This window comes from Varroa jacobsoni, unplaced genomic scaffold, assembly GCF_002532875.2.
Source record: "Varroa jacobsoni isolate VJ856 unplaced genomic scaffold, vjacob_1.0 scaffold_1308, whole genome shotgun sequence".
NCBI classification, from domain to species: domain Eukaryota; kingdom Metazoa; phylum Arthropoda; class Arachnida; order Mesostigmata; family Varroidae; genus Varroa; species Varroa jacobsoni.
This window is the reverse complement of record NW_019214210.1, coordinates 99681-118501: the sequence shown is the minus strand read 5'-3', so window position 1 is coordinate 118501 and position 18821 is coordinate 99681. Positions and strand designations below refer to the sequence as shown.

General features: G+C 40.1%; 1 protein-coding gene across 5 annotated transcripts in view; it reads left to right on the top strand.

Annotated features, from left to right (window-relative positions):
* Window positions 1-5702: 5702 nt before the first annotated feature.
* The window catches only part of LOC111268687 (secretin receptor), a 111269-nt gene continuing 98150 nt past the window's right edge, over window positions 5703-18821 (top strand). For all 5 annotated transcript variants that reach the window (XR_002685346.2, XM_086971768.1, XM_022847831.2 and 2 more), the window contains exon 1: window positions 5703-6368. Coding sequence is in view for 4 of the 5 variants with exons in the window: in XM_086971768.1 (XP_086827894.1) it covers window positions 6312-6368 (57 nt within the window). In the remaining variant the exon portion in view is untranslated. The remainder of the gene's footprint in view (window positions 6369-18821) is intronic.

Sequence of the window (18821 nt, the reverse complement as noted above, 5' to 3'; positions counted from 1 at the left end):
CTTCAGTTATCTTGCGGGAAAAATGCTCCTTGCATTATAGGGTACGAAAACTAGGCAAGATGGAAATTCGCATTGAATCGAAGAAAGCAGTGGATAACAGTGGTTCTACTAAGCCCAATTCGAGGAAGCTTTTAAATAAGATTTTTCCTTATGACTCTTAAAAGGTCTCCCAGAAGGCTCACTTGAAACTCTCAATTTTCGTGCAGACGCAATAAAACATGATCTTCCAACGATATATACAAAGGCATATATATTTTTTCGTATCCAAAAACGCATCGATTTAACACAATCATATCTTCAAATAAATGTATATAATGTGCCTTAACGCCAATGTCGCACCTTATATTTGTCGCCTGTTGCAAAACTGTGTTACGTGACACACGTCTCGTGTTACTTGCTTTCAGCGATGCGTGATGGTAAATCTACTAATCATGCTTGTTCCTCACAGTTTTGCTAGCTTATTTACATGTTTATAATGGCGGAAGGCTTTCACAGAGGCAGATTCGTAACTGTAGTTATTAGTTCTGCCTAGATCTAGAACGATCTGCACTGCAATATGAGATAACGTACAAATAAGTGCGGCGCCATTTTTCTAGCCTAGGCGGTGAAATCTCGTGCGATTCTAGCGATTAGTCATCTGATGCTAATGGGGGGTAAGATGATCAGAAATGGGATGGGCCGAGACAAGCAAAGTCGCCGCGGCATAACTCAGACAAAGCACTTTGCTTTGTTTTGGACGCGACCGCGATTCATGAACATTATACAGCTGCACTGGCCTACGCCAACGATATGGAAGCAGCAGTTGAAAAATCCAACAAAATGAAGGGCGTCCAAAGACAATGCAAGACAAAACAAATCCAAAATAGGAATTAATTTTGGAAGCGTGAAATATTTGGATATTTTGAGAGGATGACGATCTAGAGGCCCTAGTTATGTAATACTGGAATATTATACACGTAAATACGATATGCCCGTGGATACTTTAGTTAACGTTCTTTAGTAGGATCTAATTAGAAAGAAAACATAGTCTTTATGGAGCTATATGACGATACAGCTGTTGTTGACATCATTGTTTAGCAGCTGGGCTTAATTTTTTTTTGTTGTTAGATCTGTCAACAACTGTTTTTACATGGTTTAATTGTACTGTTTGAATACTGTACACTACAGTCTTTTTGTTAATGTGTTTAATTACAATGTATGATTTTGCACGTTTGAGATAGGTTAGAAAACCAACATAAACATTTTTTTTTTGGTTAAGGCACTAAACATTTGTGTTGTGATTCCATTAGCGATAGCCGAATTCACCAACAGATATGCTAAATAGAACCTGTCGAAGAAAGCTACTGCTATAAAATAAGGCAGTTTTGAAGCAAACAGAGATTAAAGCACTTTGGAATTATGCTCTTGCTGAAACAGTATTTATCACGGCATGGATATTCTAAAAACACTGTGATACACAGCTTCGCCAACGGCGCAGTGATCAGTCAATTGAGGAGAAGAACTGTTCTCGAAATGACGTTTCTACTATACAGACCATTGCCGATGAAGGTGATGTAACTTACATCAACTGTCGCCGAACTTTACCTTGTACGTACAGGCTTCTTGCCTATTTGTCTTCTAGTTGTACTAGACACATACATACGATGGTGCGAGTCCAACGATAGCCTCTTTGTTATAACATATTACTCGTAAAATTTTTGCTTTCGCCTGGCTTGTAACGTATACCGATGTGTATAATAAATTTGCTTCTTGAGCTTGTAAAGTAGCTTGAAGAACGGTGTATCTGTAAAGCTTATAACAACAGCGTACGAACGATAGATACAATATCATCTACTCTATCTATTCTAGCTACTCCACGAGGAACGAATATTCACAGGATGACTAGAATCGTTAACAAAATAGTTGCAATATATTGTTGTTAGTACAATTGACCTATTACCCAACCAATTTGCCCCGTAGTGCAACTGTGTTCCTGTTCATGGCTCCTGTCCTGCTGAGCAGTTGAAAGCAGGATATAGGCTGCTTGGTACACCCATTCCCGTTGAAACGAGACAGCGTTTCAGGCTGATGAACAAGTCACACAGTATGACCGGCTTTCTATCGATTATTTACTGTGTTGAATAGCGCGATATTTCTATACGGAAGAAGTGACGAAGCGTTACGTATTTACATGAAAGCGCCCTCTCACGGGTCAACGGTTCGATTTTAGGACAAGTACGTAAACTAACGATTATTTAATATCAACATCAGATCAATGTAAACCGTCGGAATACAAAACCATCGAAGCTTCTGCCGTTTACTGAGGCGACCAACAAAACAGAGATGAACCCAAGAAAATCATCTGATAATGTTGCCAAATCATCGAAGAGCGAAAATATAAACGGGGCTATACAGATAGATAGCATCTTGGGCTTTACTAGCACACAAATTGAAACTCGTAATCTTTGCCACTCATCCGTAGTAACTTCAGGTTATTATATTTATTATATATTAATTTTGACTACAGCGAGGTCATTGTCTTCGGTTACTGCATCACCGGGAGATGATGCCGAAACTAGTGTTTTATCGAATTTGTTATGGCGTCTCGGTTCCGCCCAACTACATGATGCCTTTCGGTACACTCCTAATCTGTAACAGCGCAGGCGCATGCGGTGAGCAGCTCAATATATTAAAAGCCTTGCACTGATTGAGATAAGACGTTGTATTATTGGACGATAGATTCAGAGTAGCTTCGTTTATCGTTTCTGCCAGCTGTCGATGGGCTAGCGCGAGGCGTATGTACATGACTGTTTTATATATTGCCGTGCTTCGTGTTGCTGGTACTTCACACAAGGTGGTAATCCCGAAGCACTAGTGACTACCAAACGCAAAAAAGGTTTACATTTGGCGCCATATAATTTTTTGAAAATCATCGTTGAAGAAACAGAATTTTTCTGTCTAGAAGTGCAGACACTTGTACATGAGCTCGTTGGTCGTAGGGGGGCTTTGTTTTAAAAGTTCTATGCATTATCGGTGTGTCAGAATAAAGCTACAAACCCATCATATGCTGAGATCATTATTCAGACGTGATGCTTAAACTGGGCTGAGATTACTGTTGCTATTTTATTTTTCTGAACTGCCACCAGAGGTCTCTGTATAACTTATTACATATCTAATAGTCATTATTATTATTATTATTAAGGTCATTTATTGCAGCTAAATCAGATCATCGTTGCATTTCTACCTGTCGGAAGACGGAATTGGGTATCCGGGTTATGGTAATTGCATCACACCAAATAAAACAACATTTTCATGGAGTTGTAATGTGAAACATTTAGTTTTTATATAAACATCACAGGTGTATACAAACAATTGACAACATCGTCAAACAGTTTATTCTTTAACAAGACAATTGTAATGATGAGAGCGTTGGCGCTAACCAGCTAGAGGTATCTACTCGTTATCAGTAATCGCCTGTGAAGCTTCGAGAGTTAGTTGATCAAAAATCTATTAATATCACTAGAAGTTCCTGTTGAAACTCTCCATGTCACAGAGCTCGCCACGCAGCCCTAATTAGATAATCAACCTGCCAAATTGTTAGAGACGTTTTTAGGCTTAAATACTTGATGCCATCCTCCTTAGTTATAATACTAAATCTCCTACTTACTATTAGTAATGGTATGATTTTATTTTAAATATCGTTTTACACTTAAAACATTGCCTACATTTGAGTAACTCGCAAAAACAATATCTCAGGTTTGGCTCTCAAGATTAGCGTTTTAGACGTCTAAAAGCGTCCCTCAAGTAGCAATTCATGTTCACTACCTTATAAGCAGACGTCTGCTAAGGGTATGAGGCAATATTTCGTGTCAACAGAAGGGAAAATTACGATTTTGTCAACCAAGAACAGGCAATAAAGAATAGAAATATAGATCAACGAGTGCGCTACAAAAACTGCTGAGGCAATCGACAAAGAAGACTGAAAACGAATCTGAGGCCTGAATTTTTTTGGCCTGTCACGTTGACTCCTATCTTTAAAAGGCCAACGTTTAGCAATTTTCTAGAAGTTTCGCCAATTTATATCTTCGGTTCTTCAAATATGGATGCATTTTTTGTTTTTATAGGCGTTAGTAGTTTTCGTTCAATGTTAACTACTGTATATTGCTTCCATTTAATTATGTATCGGTTTACGTAACAAAAGTTAGGATACGTAGTCGAGAGCGTCGTGGCAAGGGAATTGCCTTTTCAACAAGAGACTCCTTCCGCGTTTGGGGACGCAACTCTTCTGCTACACTATCCTAGCCGAAAAGACAACAACTTAGTCCAATTTTCTCAATTGCAATGGTTACACCCAGCTGGATTTTTTTTGCTCGCGACAATGCCAATAACCACGCGTTGTGGGTCTCAGTAACTTTAGCCCAGGGACGGTGTCATCGTGGGGATTCTTTCTTGTAATTGAGAGGGATAGACATTACCATTACTGGCAAAGGAAGCAATCTTATTTAAAGCAGAATTGTTGAGCCTCATGAAAAGTTCCAGAAAAGCTCTTATGCGGTCTTGATAGGCTGTTTGTCAAAGCCTTTAACTTGTTTCTATCTCACAAAAACGTAGTGGCTCGTTTTATTAGTGGGTACTTAAACACCCACTATCAGCTACCCTCGATATTTGTCTGTTTAAATTTACACATTTTATAGTGATAATCTGTTTTCATTTGCTCGATCGAATCAGTAGAAAATTTATGAAGGAAAAAAAAAGAAATTTAGATCTGTTAAGATATATATATATATATATATATATATATAGAAAAGACGGCGCTGCGGCTACAAGACGGTTGAAATTGTTGCAAGCTTCTTTGTTCATCTAAGTCTATTAGGTTTACACAGAAGTTTGCAACTGGGTCACCACATGTAGTCTCTGAATCCAGTATCAATCTAGAAGTGTTATGATGGCGATGAAAAGGAGCGGTGTGTTTACCTTAACGTCGGAATAAATGACTTCAGGGGAGGCAAGGCATCATGACAGTTCGAGGCCACACACGATGAACATCAACGAAGCTGCTTTCATGGATGAGAGGTTTTGTTGCACCCCTTATATTTTAAGCGTTTCTACCCCATCTATTTACCGGCAAATCAAATTAAGAACTACACATTTGAGAGTGAAGGCTAAAGAAAGATTTAATTTAAAGTGTGTTAACTAAACGATCAAAATTCTTTAATTATATGACACGCGGCATTAGTGGTAATTCCGCAAAAATTTTATCGTTTTATTTTGTTTCGGTTACCTTTACCAATAAAAGATTTAAACAAAAAAAAAGGTTATCCATATGTGCAGTAATAAACTTTTAACTGCTGCAGAGTTGCTGTAGAAAATAGGTTCTTTTATAGGGCTTTATCAATGAGTAGCTCCTATTCGGTACGAGAATGCGTTTCGTCGAACGGTGACAAAATTTCTATCGGATCTTTAAGGGCTAAATTATTGTAAGTTGAGGGCAGGCAATAGCTGTCCCAACAGCTCTAAAATGAACTGGGCAAGCCGTAACAAGTGATAAGCGGCTATCGTCCTTATATAGGACGTATACTAGCAGTAGGACATATGTCCGAACAAATGCGGCGTTCCTAGTGACGTTGGTCTCCTCAGAAAGGGAAGATCAACGGCCCTTTCTCACTGTGTTGAATGTACTCTTTCTCTCGGCGCGCGGACCGAACGAGTAGGGCGCGCAACTTCTTTGACATTCGACGTTACGCGTTTTAGACTTCGTTGGCGTAGGCTAATCGCCAATAATTCAATGTTCGTGTGAGTGCCGGTACCTTTTATGACTAAACTGTTACCAATGCTAACAAATTTGGCACTAACTGAAATAAAGCCACCACGAAAAGCTCGTCGATGATAACTGTGTCCGTGTTCCGACTGGGCGGGAGCGGTGGTGCATCTGTTCCAAGCGGCAGTAGCGGCAGTGTGTCTGCAGGTTTAGAAGTGAGATATGAATTTCTTCCGCTACAACTATGATCCGTATTCGCTCTGAACAGGAGTATAGTAATTAATCAATCAATCAATCAACCCTTGAGCTCTAAGAAACCTGAAGCCAGACGCAATGTAATCCGCAATGTAATGCTACAGAACATCAGAGTTAACCGCCGCAGCAGGCAAAAAGTGCTCGCAGAGATGTGCTCAGAAATCAATCCGAGTCGTCATGCGTATCGACGCAGATTTGCGTTTCGTTGCTAACAGTATGGTGCCTATTATATTGGAATTAATTCTAGAGAATACTGTGTAGTTAAGTAACTTTATAACTTTTAATTCGGATTTGGTGCAGCGTATAACATCGCTTATAAATGGCGGACTTAAAGGATAGCAATTTGGAATTAGGCAATGACTCGGAAATCGCACAGGTTAGGTGAATCTTGACTATTTTAAAACAGTTCATGTAACAGTGAATAATACTTGGAACGCCGGCTGAATGAATTAAATTTAATAGCCATTAACGTATCGTTTTGAGTATCGTATCGTATGAAGCTAGAAATCAGTGTCTCTAGCGTAATAGGCAACTGCTGTAAACCTTGTTTGTCCATTCTAGGCAAGTCATCACTATACTTAACAATGTACCGAAGCAAGGTTCAACATTACGAGCTCCAGGCTTTAACGGCTAGCAATCGTGCAGTGCAAGACAAATACCGTCGCGAAATGCAGCCGTGCATTCATCTTATTTAACGGTTAATTAGTAGTATACAGCGCTCGCTATATGTCCACTTAAATATAAAGCTGTCGAGTTTCCTTCTACTAGCTTCGTTAATTTAAAGTCGGATGACTCCGACGTCTATTGCATGGCTCAGCGTCTGTTTACGGGATGGTCAGCTTAGATCTGGACGTTCCTCGCAATTCGTCTCGAAGATCGTGTCTAGATAACGAGAAATGTTTCAATTAATTCCTTTGCACATGCTGAAAATGTCATTCTTCATACGTCACGTTCGTTCAACATAATCTTGGCTTACCTCGAGTCAGAGCCCACGCTGCCTACAGACTACTTTCAAATGTTCCTTTCGTACTAATGCCTCCTTGATAAATCCGAATGAGCAAATGGCCATTGTCATGCTAAGACTTTTAGCTTAATAGTACTTCATGCATCGTAACTTCACGGGCTTCAATCCAGTTTCTACGGTGACCATATGAATTAGACGCTCATATTCTCAAACACCTGAACTAGTGCTAATCGGCTAATACGAACCATTTTACTGAAAGCCGTATAGCCTTTTCTAGACGTTTAAGCTCTATCCACGGTGTCATGAGGCCTCCTTCACTGGATACTGAGTTAACAGGACTTAATTGGCTTTACTTAGAATACTGCACCCTCTAGACCGTGAACAAGCCAGCGATTGCTTCTGGATTCTTACCAGTTGAAGATTGAAGGTCTGCTGCTTTAGATAATTAAGTATTAAACGACATCTTAGAAATGTCCTAGTTTTACTGGTCTTAGAGAACATCTGGTCCGGCTCTTACTAAGCTAAGGTCTTTGTGAATAATCAGTATCACGGTAGCGATAGCTATATGAGATTTGTCCATTAATGATCGAAGCGAAGCCGGAGAACTATTAGAATGTACTTGTAAAGGGCGTTGATTCAGCTATACGCTGGGTGGGTCTTGCTGCACTTTTTTCCCACAGACCTAGGAAATGGTGTGCCAACCATACATGCAGCTGTTAACCCCATTTCTGCTTCCTTCTTTAGGTATACTATTTAATAGTGCTCTTTCTTTAATAATCCCGTTGTGATTTTACTGTGCAGTGAATGAAATTTTTGCATGCACTAACGAACCGTACAAATGTCCCCGGTGAAAGAACTTCGGAAGGTGCATTTCCGACGCCTAATTTACCTACCCGTTTGTCGACGTGAAATAGCTGGCTAAACAGTCTGCGATATTTTTTCTAAGATAAGAATGGCATGGTTGAGAAGGCATTTCAAAATTGGTTTGCAAAAGTTCAGTGATAGCATCCTGGAAATGGAGAATGCGTTCTGTCTTGGTCGGGCATCTGAGCTGAATAACGATTGCCCGAAGGCATCTTCGAGAGAAGAAAGCCGTCCGCCAAATAACTAGTAAATTGGGTGAGGGCATAATTTGCAAGCAAATAACGATCAACATCTCAAACCTATAGGATTTACCCAAAAACTAGGAGTCTGGGTATCCCATGAACTGAGGAAAGAGAACAAGGAAACACGGCTTTTCCTGGACCTTTAGGGCCTCGCCCGGTTCCGGGCAACCTGCATTCACAATGAAAAATTTCCAGACAAAATTATCACGAGCAATAGTCTCTGGTGTCCGTGTGTTAATATGAAACAGAAGTAGATATGATCAGCCTCGTGAGATAAGCCTAAGCCTAAATTTAAGCAAAATTTTCATTCGAAAAAGCTTATTTGCATCTGATGGTGGTGTAAAGGTAAAAGGTGTCGCAAATGCTTGGGAAGAATAGGAGGGCTCACAAGTTGCATCGACTGAACGACACTATCCGATAGAGTTCCGTATGAGAACGCTAGACTATGTATAGCAGAGGTCACTGAAGACATCTCGCAGAAGCTTGAACAGAAGAGTCTTTTGCACGCGTCTCCGTATGCTTGAGACCTTGCGTTTCAGCTTACTATATATTCTAATTACCGACTCATTAATATATTGATCGACGAATGGAAGACAACCGTAAAAAGCGACAGCGGATCTCTACTATGTTAATTTATTGCTGGAATTTAATCGGTACGCTAAGTTTATCATTAAGTGAAAAGTTAACGTTAATTGTGCTACAAACTAATTGTCAAAGACAACTGTTCTCGCAATATCTATCTTGATAATGGATGAGGGACACCTGTGCTTACGAACATCATACTGATGCTTACTTACTTATTTTTTATTAACTTCAATTCGGTTATTTTTGAGCAAGTAGCTAATAAGTTCATAATGAATAGTGTCTCATTTACCTCAGTCGACCAACTAAAAATACCAACTTAGAGGCGCATATCTCGTATTCTCAAGTTTTTTCTAGCTTTTTTTTTTATTTTCACAAATAATTTATTTCCCGGGTAAAGTAGTGTGTGAAATGTGCCCGCTTTTTCATTCGCTAATTATGCACTGTATCTCGTAAACATAAACAAATAGTCTCGGCTAGACTAGAAAGAAATTGCGACTAAGACAGCACTTTTCCAGTTTAGTTTTGAATTGGTTTTGTAATTTTCTTGTTTTCAATAGAGGGTCACAAAGCACATATAGTCATTTTGGCCTTAAGTAGAAACTAAACGCTGTATGAACTTTTTAAGAGAAGTCTTAAGATGCCCCAAGTTTCGATTGTCTCGATGTGCTCCTTGTAAGCGATTCAAAAATAGCTCTCGTCGTGCTCTCACATAAACTGATTTCTATTTATCAGTGAACTTTTGCGTTTAACAATTCAATAGAAGTTTACTAGCTGACAAAAGGTCACGCTGTGTGGACCTGTTCCGCAGTTCGCAACTAGAAATTATCGGGCGGCATGCCAATTCACTCCTAGTGCATATCTTGACCCGTGCCTATCTTTTTTTGATCAGCGAAAGTTTGTTGGTCTCTCTTAACTTACCGCAGCTAAAAGCTCATGTCTAATTAAGTTATTAGTTCAGACGATCGTGGGGGGGGGGGGGGGGAATATTTACTGTGTAGTTAATCACTTGTGCGGTTTATGCATTTGTGTAAATCCGGTATCTAAAGCATACTAGCAATAGTCATTGTTTCTGTCAACGTCTGACTAGTTAATACCGTTTGAAAAATAATTTCATTCTTTAGAATTGTGCAAAGCCGCTGGCGCTTGACAATATGTCTATCTTTATCAAAGAAACGTATTGACGCCCGTCCGGGAAAAGGTCATTTTCATTGACCGCAAACCATAAAACCAAGTAACTATCATAATTTGTGTCAATAATGAAGGAAGAACGAACACAAAAACAATGAATACTTGTAATAATCGACTCCTTAATCCTCAAACACAAACTAGATATGACTTGAGGTCCTCAATGAGGATAGAAAGAGGGCGCAGTATATTCTTGAAGTATAAATCCTTGACTTTTCTACATGTGCTCACCCTTTGCGTTTTACGTTTACTATGCCAAATATTAATAAGCTAATTAAATAGAGCCGAAAAATTTATAAACTGTGATCACTGATTGACACCCTAAGGCGGCCTTTAGATGAACGCTTTTACATACAGCATATATTGTAGATGCGTAAGACCAACTTCGGTCTGCGACGAGAAACCACATTGCGAAAACGCGATTTCTTCTGAACGCTACCTGCTGAAATTCGAAGAACATTGAATACCAATTAGTTATATGGCCAATATAACTATTTATTAATATTATGTGCAACAAACGAAAAAAATAGCCAGTAAATTCAAAACACCTGAATCTGCAGCACAATGAAGTTAGACGGAAGGTCACAAATTGCTTCGTTACTCCTTAAGGGTAATTAGTTGTAAGTGAACTATAATCTAATCTTCAATAAAAAGGATGACGTGGTACATATCGTTCATTTCGGAAAATGCAAAAGAATCGACAAGGTAACATTGTGCGTTGTATCATTTCAATAGCAGAACCTAGTGCTAGCGTTACGCGATGACGATGATTCTAACGTTCAAAGAAGAGCGAGGGAGCAAATGGTCTCATTGGGCCATAAGATCCCGAAAGTCTCGCCGGCAGATTTTGGTTGAAAAGCAGCAACTTAGAGGACTACCGGCTCAGCCGGAGCGACTGGCCCGTGTCATGTTCCAGCATACAAATGCATACAAAGGCTCAGGAAAATGAACTCTGTTGGCCCTGGCAAGACCTTACGTACCCACACGCGAATACGTACCAAGCACAAATGCAGCTGAACGAGGGGCTGATTAAAATTAGTAGCCTTGGTACATTAAGTGTCTAGTCAGCTGTAGAGTTTTGGATGTCGTAGACAGAGCACAATTTTAAATATTTGTTGGTCTTCAAATGCTGCGACAGTTCAGAGTTCGTGTTGCCCAAAGGGCAGGATCGCTTTTCTCATTGCCGGAAACAGGACGTGTACTGTTGTGGATGTTTGTGACATGCAGCATTTTGCCATTCATAACAAGTAAATGCGTGTCTTGCGTTAACCAGTCTGATCGAAGCTTGAAACTCCACACAGAGTAGTGGTTATTTTAAGGCTTCCTACTCAATTTAAGGAAGCGTTGTAGAATTTTCTAAGGACTCAGGTGTGGTATTTGATGGCATATGAGACTTCGCGAATTGCCCGGGAAGGACCAGAGTCCCATTTTGGGGCAACAAGTTCAAAAGTACTCAAGTAAATAGCTCACCACGCACTTATTCGTGGAAAACTTAATATGTATTGATTCCTGATGTGGCAGTATTTGGCATCTTTCGATGTTACTGAAACCTATACTAAGTGAATATTCGACCGCTGCTTTAACTTATTGCATTTATTAAACGTATAATATAGTAATAAATAAAATATCATATTTCATTATCTGACCTATAAGATCAGACTCTATATCAGACAATAACTAGCAAATTTTTCATATTTATTAGATGGGCACATCAATCAAAGGTAGATTTCAGACTTGGCTCTCAGACACTTTCCAACAAATGCTTCAGATAGAATTAGCCGTTAGCTTGCAAAGCGAAAAAGAAAGGTCACACGTTGGTTGGGGGTCGTCCAGAATATAGGTACGACAATACAGAACGAGGAAGAAGGTGCATGAAATTCAAGGGTTGATTATATTTGGAGCTAGGCTTGTTCAATTGACGACACACTATAATTTTATAAATGAACGGCAAAATTACTGAAATGTTCCTGCGAGTTTGTCTAAAAAGCTCGAAAGTATCGGACATTGCCGTCTTAGCACTGTTTTCCATAGTGAACGTACCATGATAGCAGGCACAGTTGTTTGTATGTTTTTTTGCACTTTTTTCAAGTGTATTCAATACTACATGAACATGAAGCGATATTGTGGTAACTGTGCATTGGACAGTATCAGCTCTATGTATGACAAATAATTAAATATAAGTTAAATTCCAGAAAACTCAAATTCTGTGTTAGCTAATCCAAGCGTATCAAAATGTTTTCCCAGTGACTTTCAGACATTCTAGAGCCTTTCAAATGTATATCCTATGGAGAGTCTTCTGATTTGCCGTATAGAAACCGCATTATAAACATCACTCGGAATTCTCAACAGCCGCATGACGCGGATGGCACTCTTTGGCTAGGAAAGGAAGTTTTTAATAATTGGGCTGAAGCTTCGCTTGGCGTGAAGAAATGGGATAATAGCTAATCCTCACTCAAATTACGAAAACGACGCGGTGTTTTCAACTATTAGGAGTTTGCTCTTCCGTTCTAAAAAGCACTGATCTCCTTCAAGTACTAAAGTCAGGAGACAAACATACTTTCTACAGGCGACCAGCATGAAGTTGCCGTATGATACGCCATTACGGTACCGCGAAAATGACGTCTCAACAAAGACTTTCGGTTTGCGAATAATACACACACCCATGCAATCGGACGGTGGTAATACAACGTGGGGTGGAATATCAGTGGGCGTTAACGCGAAAATTGGAACGCCTGTAGCCCACCTTAGACAAACTCCGCATAAGGCTATACCCGTGCTGCTGCGATAACATTAGCAAGAAAAAAAACAGACTTCAGCGTCCATCATACATATACCAAAAAAGTTCCAACGAAAATCGAATTTGTCTCAACTCGTTGCGCACCGTTTGTTTTGTCCCTCCCCAGACCTTATCGGAATTGAAAAATTCCTCTGGCGATTTAAGCTTCTTTGAAAAGCGATCAGCAAGCTCGCCGTTCATTCCCTATCACACATAGGTCTCTACCACCTGGTGGTCGTATCAAACCAGCATGGCTCCCTCGGGGTGACTCTTGGCCTTCCGCGCTGCTTGTTGCTCTATGCTACTGGATGCTCTGTATCCTATTGTTAAATCCGAGACTTTCCACTCCATATACCCTACGTTAGATAGCTTTCAGCAAGCTGCGTACGATTTCGCTCCTGTCTGTTTATTAATGACTTGGAAACCGAACCTGTGTCACTGTTAAAGGCCGTACCTTCGGCACCCTCGAAGCTTCTAATAGAAAATATGTATATATAGAGTATCAATGTTCCGTGTACAAAGTCCGATAAATATAAGATAGTTTTGAATTTGGTGACATTTCCCTATTACTGAGACCTTGTTAGGACTTTTTGAAGCAGGGCTAATCGCGTAAAAGTATCCCAGTTATGGCCTACACCGTTAATTATAAACATGTACACGTAACGACGGTTTTTCTTCCATTGTTGTTTTTCCCCCTTGCCTGTTTATTGCTTGTTAACTTCTGTACGTATACGGTTCGTTTGTGCTATATCTCTAATCTTTATTGCAGTTTCATTATTCAATGAACTGAATTTTATTTCGAGTTCGAACCCCAAAGATGGAGGCTGGCAGTAAAAGAATATTTACTCTGTTTTTTGCGGGGGATCAAAAAGCTCCTGAAGCAGCCGTGCACTACAACGAGGACCCAATATGTGAGAAGATTGTTTGGAAAGACTTACTAGGCTCAAAAATGGGATTTTCAACCTAAAGGTTGTGTCCTGCGGGACGGTCATCCGAGGTCGATGAGGGCGTTGAGTGGTAAACAATCGTAAATTGGTGGAAAAGATACGCCGCAAGGACTTAGCTGTTGTTGTTGGGCGTATAGCAAAACCCAGAGTTAAGCCAGACACTTATCTGTAATGGACCATTATTGGCGTTTGTCGGACGTGGAAGGGTCTCGTGCACTTTCAGATGTTTAGAGAGAACAAGACGGTTAATAAAGGCATGTTTTGAATTAGTCAATTTATTGAGAAAATCTGTCCAGCAGACAAAAGCCAATAAATTAGACAAAGTAATTTTGTGTACCACCACGCCGGACAGCATACTGTAAAGATGGCCCTTGAACGGAATTCTTTTGCACCTACCGTATTATCGTGGCGACGACGGATTACTGTTTTTTTTCAACTATTGGAAATAACAAGGAAAAAAAAAGCCCCAAAACTGACCGGTCAAATCCGGAACGATGGCGAATATTTATTAAATTAATATGACGCTAAAACTGTAATCAAGCGCTGAACGTTTGCCATATTTAGAGCTGTTAACGTGTTATACAATACTCAAGTAGAGCAGTAGGTGCTGAGAAGACCTATCAGTCTTTGGAACCCCATCATCATGGTTATCTTCTGACAACTACGACGCTTTGGTGGTCGCTTTAGCGACAATAGTTGGCGTACAATTAGCTATCAGATTCGCCATAGTAACGATCGGTTTCTCTAACTGATACCTAGAGATACGGAGTTTTGCCTTTCGTTTTATAGAATTTACTCAAAGAATTACTCAAATCTAATAGTTTCGGAAGAAGAAAACATGTCAACACTTGGAAATTATCCTCTTTCTTCATATAGGCTGTGTGGTATGTGTCATTGGCCCCGCGACGGTATACTAAGACTAATGGAGCAGATAAATAATACGTTGTTGTTCTTGCACATTTTTTGAGGGCGTGATCTATGCTCCAAGTAACGTTTATTTCTGGAAAGCTGTTTGTACATAGGACCTACACTCTAGGAACCCAGATGTCCTAGCGATGCCCTCTACGTACAAATAGCTAGCTCTATTACAATAACATCAAAGCGTTAATAATGTAAAATGAGATAATGGTTGTTGCTCTCTGGAAGTCTCTAGATAGCATCGATAGCAGCACGTACTACGTATGCAAATTTAGACCTAATTAAACACTTAAACAGATGGTTATCACTGGTACTTCCATATTACGTCCTACAATAGGGACCTTTGGTTTGACAACTTTTGTTTCTAAAGCGACGTCGCTTGTCATTTATGTATAGACAAAAGCAATAACCTTTTTGTCAAGAACCTACAGCCTCACTACAACTGACCGGCAGCCATTCCATAGGGATACAATAATTTAGGTAATTCGATGGGGGATGGGGGGCGACGACCATTGGTGAGACCTGGAGCGGCTCGCAGGAAATGCACCTCCCGCATTTATATAACGAACTTTTTTGTATAAGCATTGGAGACAGCACCGTCAAATTTAACAAAATAACAAACATTGATTGACAAGCTTTATAATGGCGGTAGGAACTTTTAGAAGACTGATGCTTGAACACTACGAAGTTCGTCGCCTCGAAAAAATTGAGTACGCATGACGGATTCACATTTAAGGTATTACGTCGACGTAAGCTTTTGGCTAAATTGTAGCGTCGTTTATCGATCCATTTCATTGTATTCGTTATTAGAAGAATGGGTGTCTATGATACGAGAAAGAATAACTGATAGTGTGGGCGCCAGCTGCTTCTTACCGCATGTTGAGGCTTATAACAACGATGACAAACAGGAAACGAAGGAGAATATTTGTGAAAGATGAAGTCGCAGTCGAGCTGGAGCTATGAAAACTGCAAAAGACGAAGTATACGAGATTGTCCCCTTTCGAGGAAAATTAGTGGGCGTCTGTCTGCTCGTCCAATATGATCACATCAAAATAAATGTGAAATTTCATTTAACCTGAAGTGTCCATAGGCACAACTTCCGCACACTAACAACAGCTTTTTGCTTTGAGGAAAGAGTAAAGATTTTGCAACACATCAAAGCCCTGTGCACAAAATCCATCTGAGCTCGAACTGGCATATTTTCAGGTGGCGTGTGCTTTCGTGCATTTTCTTCGTGGGTAAGCTAAAGGTACTTTTGCAACAAGGGCCCTTAGGGACAACGTAAAGTGCATTTACTACGGATATACATTTTGTTGCTAGACGTTGGCTGTCCTCATTGCTAATCATAGCGAGCCTTGCGATGCCCCTCTCTCGAAATGTAATAAGAACAAGTGATGCTTACAGCTCCCAGGAAAAAGCTGGGTCATCTGCCGAGCGTTCGTCTGTAATAATTTGCTAAAATCCAATACAACCTGAATGATGCTTGGTAGAACAACGAAAAATCTAGTTGAATCTTATTTTCTATCAAATTTTAAATGCCAGTTTGTCATACGAACGTAATCGTATGTTGGTGGTGCGTAGCTTAGTGTTGCACCCTAAAAAAATCGTTTACCTATTTCTAGCTTGTTTATTTTCAATCGATCGCGATGAATCGGCAATTTGTAGATAAATTTATGTATAGATAATTGTGCCTGTATTCGTCCGTTACATTTTTATTGCATTTACATTTGCAAACGGATAGCGACGGTTTTAGCTAGAACGTCGTTCTGCTCGTTTGGGGGCACAACGTCTTTAGTTGAGTGAGAGTGAGCATATCCATGCGTTCACTGATACCAGACAGAGAAACATCGGACACACAAATAGTTGATACGAGTATCTTTAACGTGACGCGATGCTTTGTTCAATTCAATTCAATTTAAAGTTGAAGATAATCTCTATAGATATATTCCCACTTGCCCTTTTCATTGCAGTACGTTACTTCTGTCTGTAGATGAAAGCATAATAACAAGATCCCTGGTTCGTCTTATTGCGGTCGTAGCTACAACCTAGGTAAAGCATCATGCACGACTCGTCTGCTCTGACTGGAATGTTTTCTGCCTTTGACTGGCTTCACCTACGTTTCTTACACTACAACCTCTTGGTCTTAAAGCTTAGCTTCACCCAAGTGCTGATGCAAAGGTCGGCTTCTTCATGAATAGTCCTGCATTCCTCAATGCTGCCGATTCATTCCAGGAGATGGAGAAATACAGAAACGAAGATAGCTTAGTTTTTTTATGATCTAGTATCGTATAACACGGGAACACAAGGGAAAAATGCCTATCCGGATCCATTTGAGGATATGCGTCGTCGACTAGTCATAATGGTAGTAAAGCAATCGCACGATGTCATCGCAATTGCGTCGTTCTCCGTTGCTTCTGAAATTTTCCGGGTTAGTGCTACGCTGATCAATGTCGCCAATTTTACATCACCAAAGCATGCTCTGTGATGGCGCGCTGGACAAATGCTCCGACAAAAACGTTACTGATCGTCAGAAAATTCCTAAAAATAATATTGTAGATAGGTTAAGCTGTTACGTGATATGATGTCTTGCGAGGATTAATTACGAGGATTACGTACGAGGATTAATGCGCAGAATAATGGCCTTAATAATAATAATAATAATGAATTCTGCTGTACTGACAGGAAAATGCTGTATACGATTCTATTTCGAAACGCAGAGCACGAACATGATGGACCGGTTGTGTCTTTTTTACAAAACGTTTTTCATTGGGGCCTATAAAATTGATTTAAGATTCTTCTCAGGAGAACTGTCCCACGTTGAGGTGTGACTTTTCCTCGTACTCATTAGTGCCTACGAATGAACAGATATGGCAAATAGCTGCATCTCTTAGGTTAGCACAGCCGTTCTGTGCCATCAATTTTCTCAGTGATTGTCAAGTGGTGTAGCGTCAGTATATCATGGTTAGCAAGAGAGTGCGTTGATTTGTTTTGAATGTGTAACAATAACCGCTTAATTTGTTTAGGTGATTATCCTTAAAGCGGTGCATGATGGACCTCATTCACATTCAGACTCGGTTCTTATTAGGTTTCTGTTAGAGTCTATGGTCCTTAAGCATGCAACGAAGACTAATAACATGATAGACCGTTAATGTTGTCTATTCGTATATTTGCACTTTAAAGAATGCTAATCACAGGGCGCTATACATTTACAATTTTTGGGTTAGACCATCCCCCCTCGGATGGTTGTTGCAGTCTCCAATATTCAGATCTGATGTCGTCCCGTCCTTTAGCAACCGCGCCCTATGGCCGCCGTATCTCATCCTGTCCTATCTAAAAGATAAGTTGTCGATTACGTAAACTACAAACCTTCCACGTTTTCTTTAAAAAATATTCCCCGCGATCCTGTTGTATCCAAGGGCTGATACATAAAAAATTTCACTGTAGTTATAAGTTCAGATCACATAGATGGATTCCAATACGACCGCGTACGATTAACCTGGAAGGTCTCAAAAAGTGGTTTCTCTTGTGTTACAGCACGAGACGTGGGATTCTTTTAAATACATGGTCTATTTTTTAAGTGGTTCTAAGAGGAGCAATATGAAGTAGCGTGGATTGATTATGTCAACGTCGGCTGCTAAAATAAATATTATTAGTCTACTACCTGAAGTACTATATTTACTTTTGCCATGCTATTGGTCCGTCCCTCGCATCGGTGCCCCTTAACGCCTACTTATTTCCCCCAATAAACCTATAGTTGCTGCGCTGTACGAGAGAATTGCACGCTATGAGGCGCTGCCCATCATTGTGCCAACATTTTCGACGCCATCTTTTGATGTTGATGCCACGAACAGCTTTTTTTTTGGCAATACGTTGCTGTACGATGTTTTCCATCTCTCGAAACTTAGGGAGGCGTCGTTCCCTCCACTTTTCATGTCGTTTCTATTGTCCATATTTTTTGTGACGGCACTGGTTATTGCAGATGGCTTTCGATATTGAGAAAACTCCTGTTTGTAACAAATATCAGAAGAACCTGTTGTCGGTGTGACACCGTAGCGCCGAATAACGCACACGGACAACTCAAGTCTTTTTTCGAAACAACGCATATATATTAAGTAGCAGCTTAACGCTGTTGCCTCAGACTTGTATTATTGCGTGACGTTTCCATCGCCTGCTCTACTATAGCCCAATGAGTTTTAGGGTTTCGCCCATGAAAGTCAGATTCCGCAGAAACGACCTCACATATCTGTCTGTTACGCGAGTGTGATACGCGTTTGCTGGGATTAAAAGCCTACCTAATGAGTTGTTGTGCATTTAGGAAGAACCCGATTACAAGGCTCGTCCCGAGCCA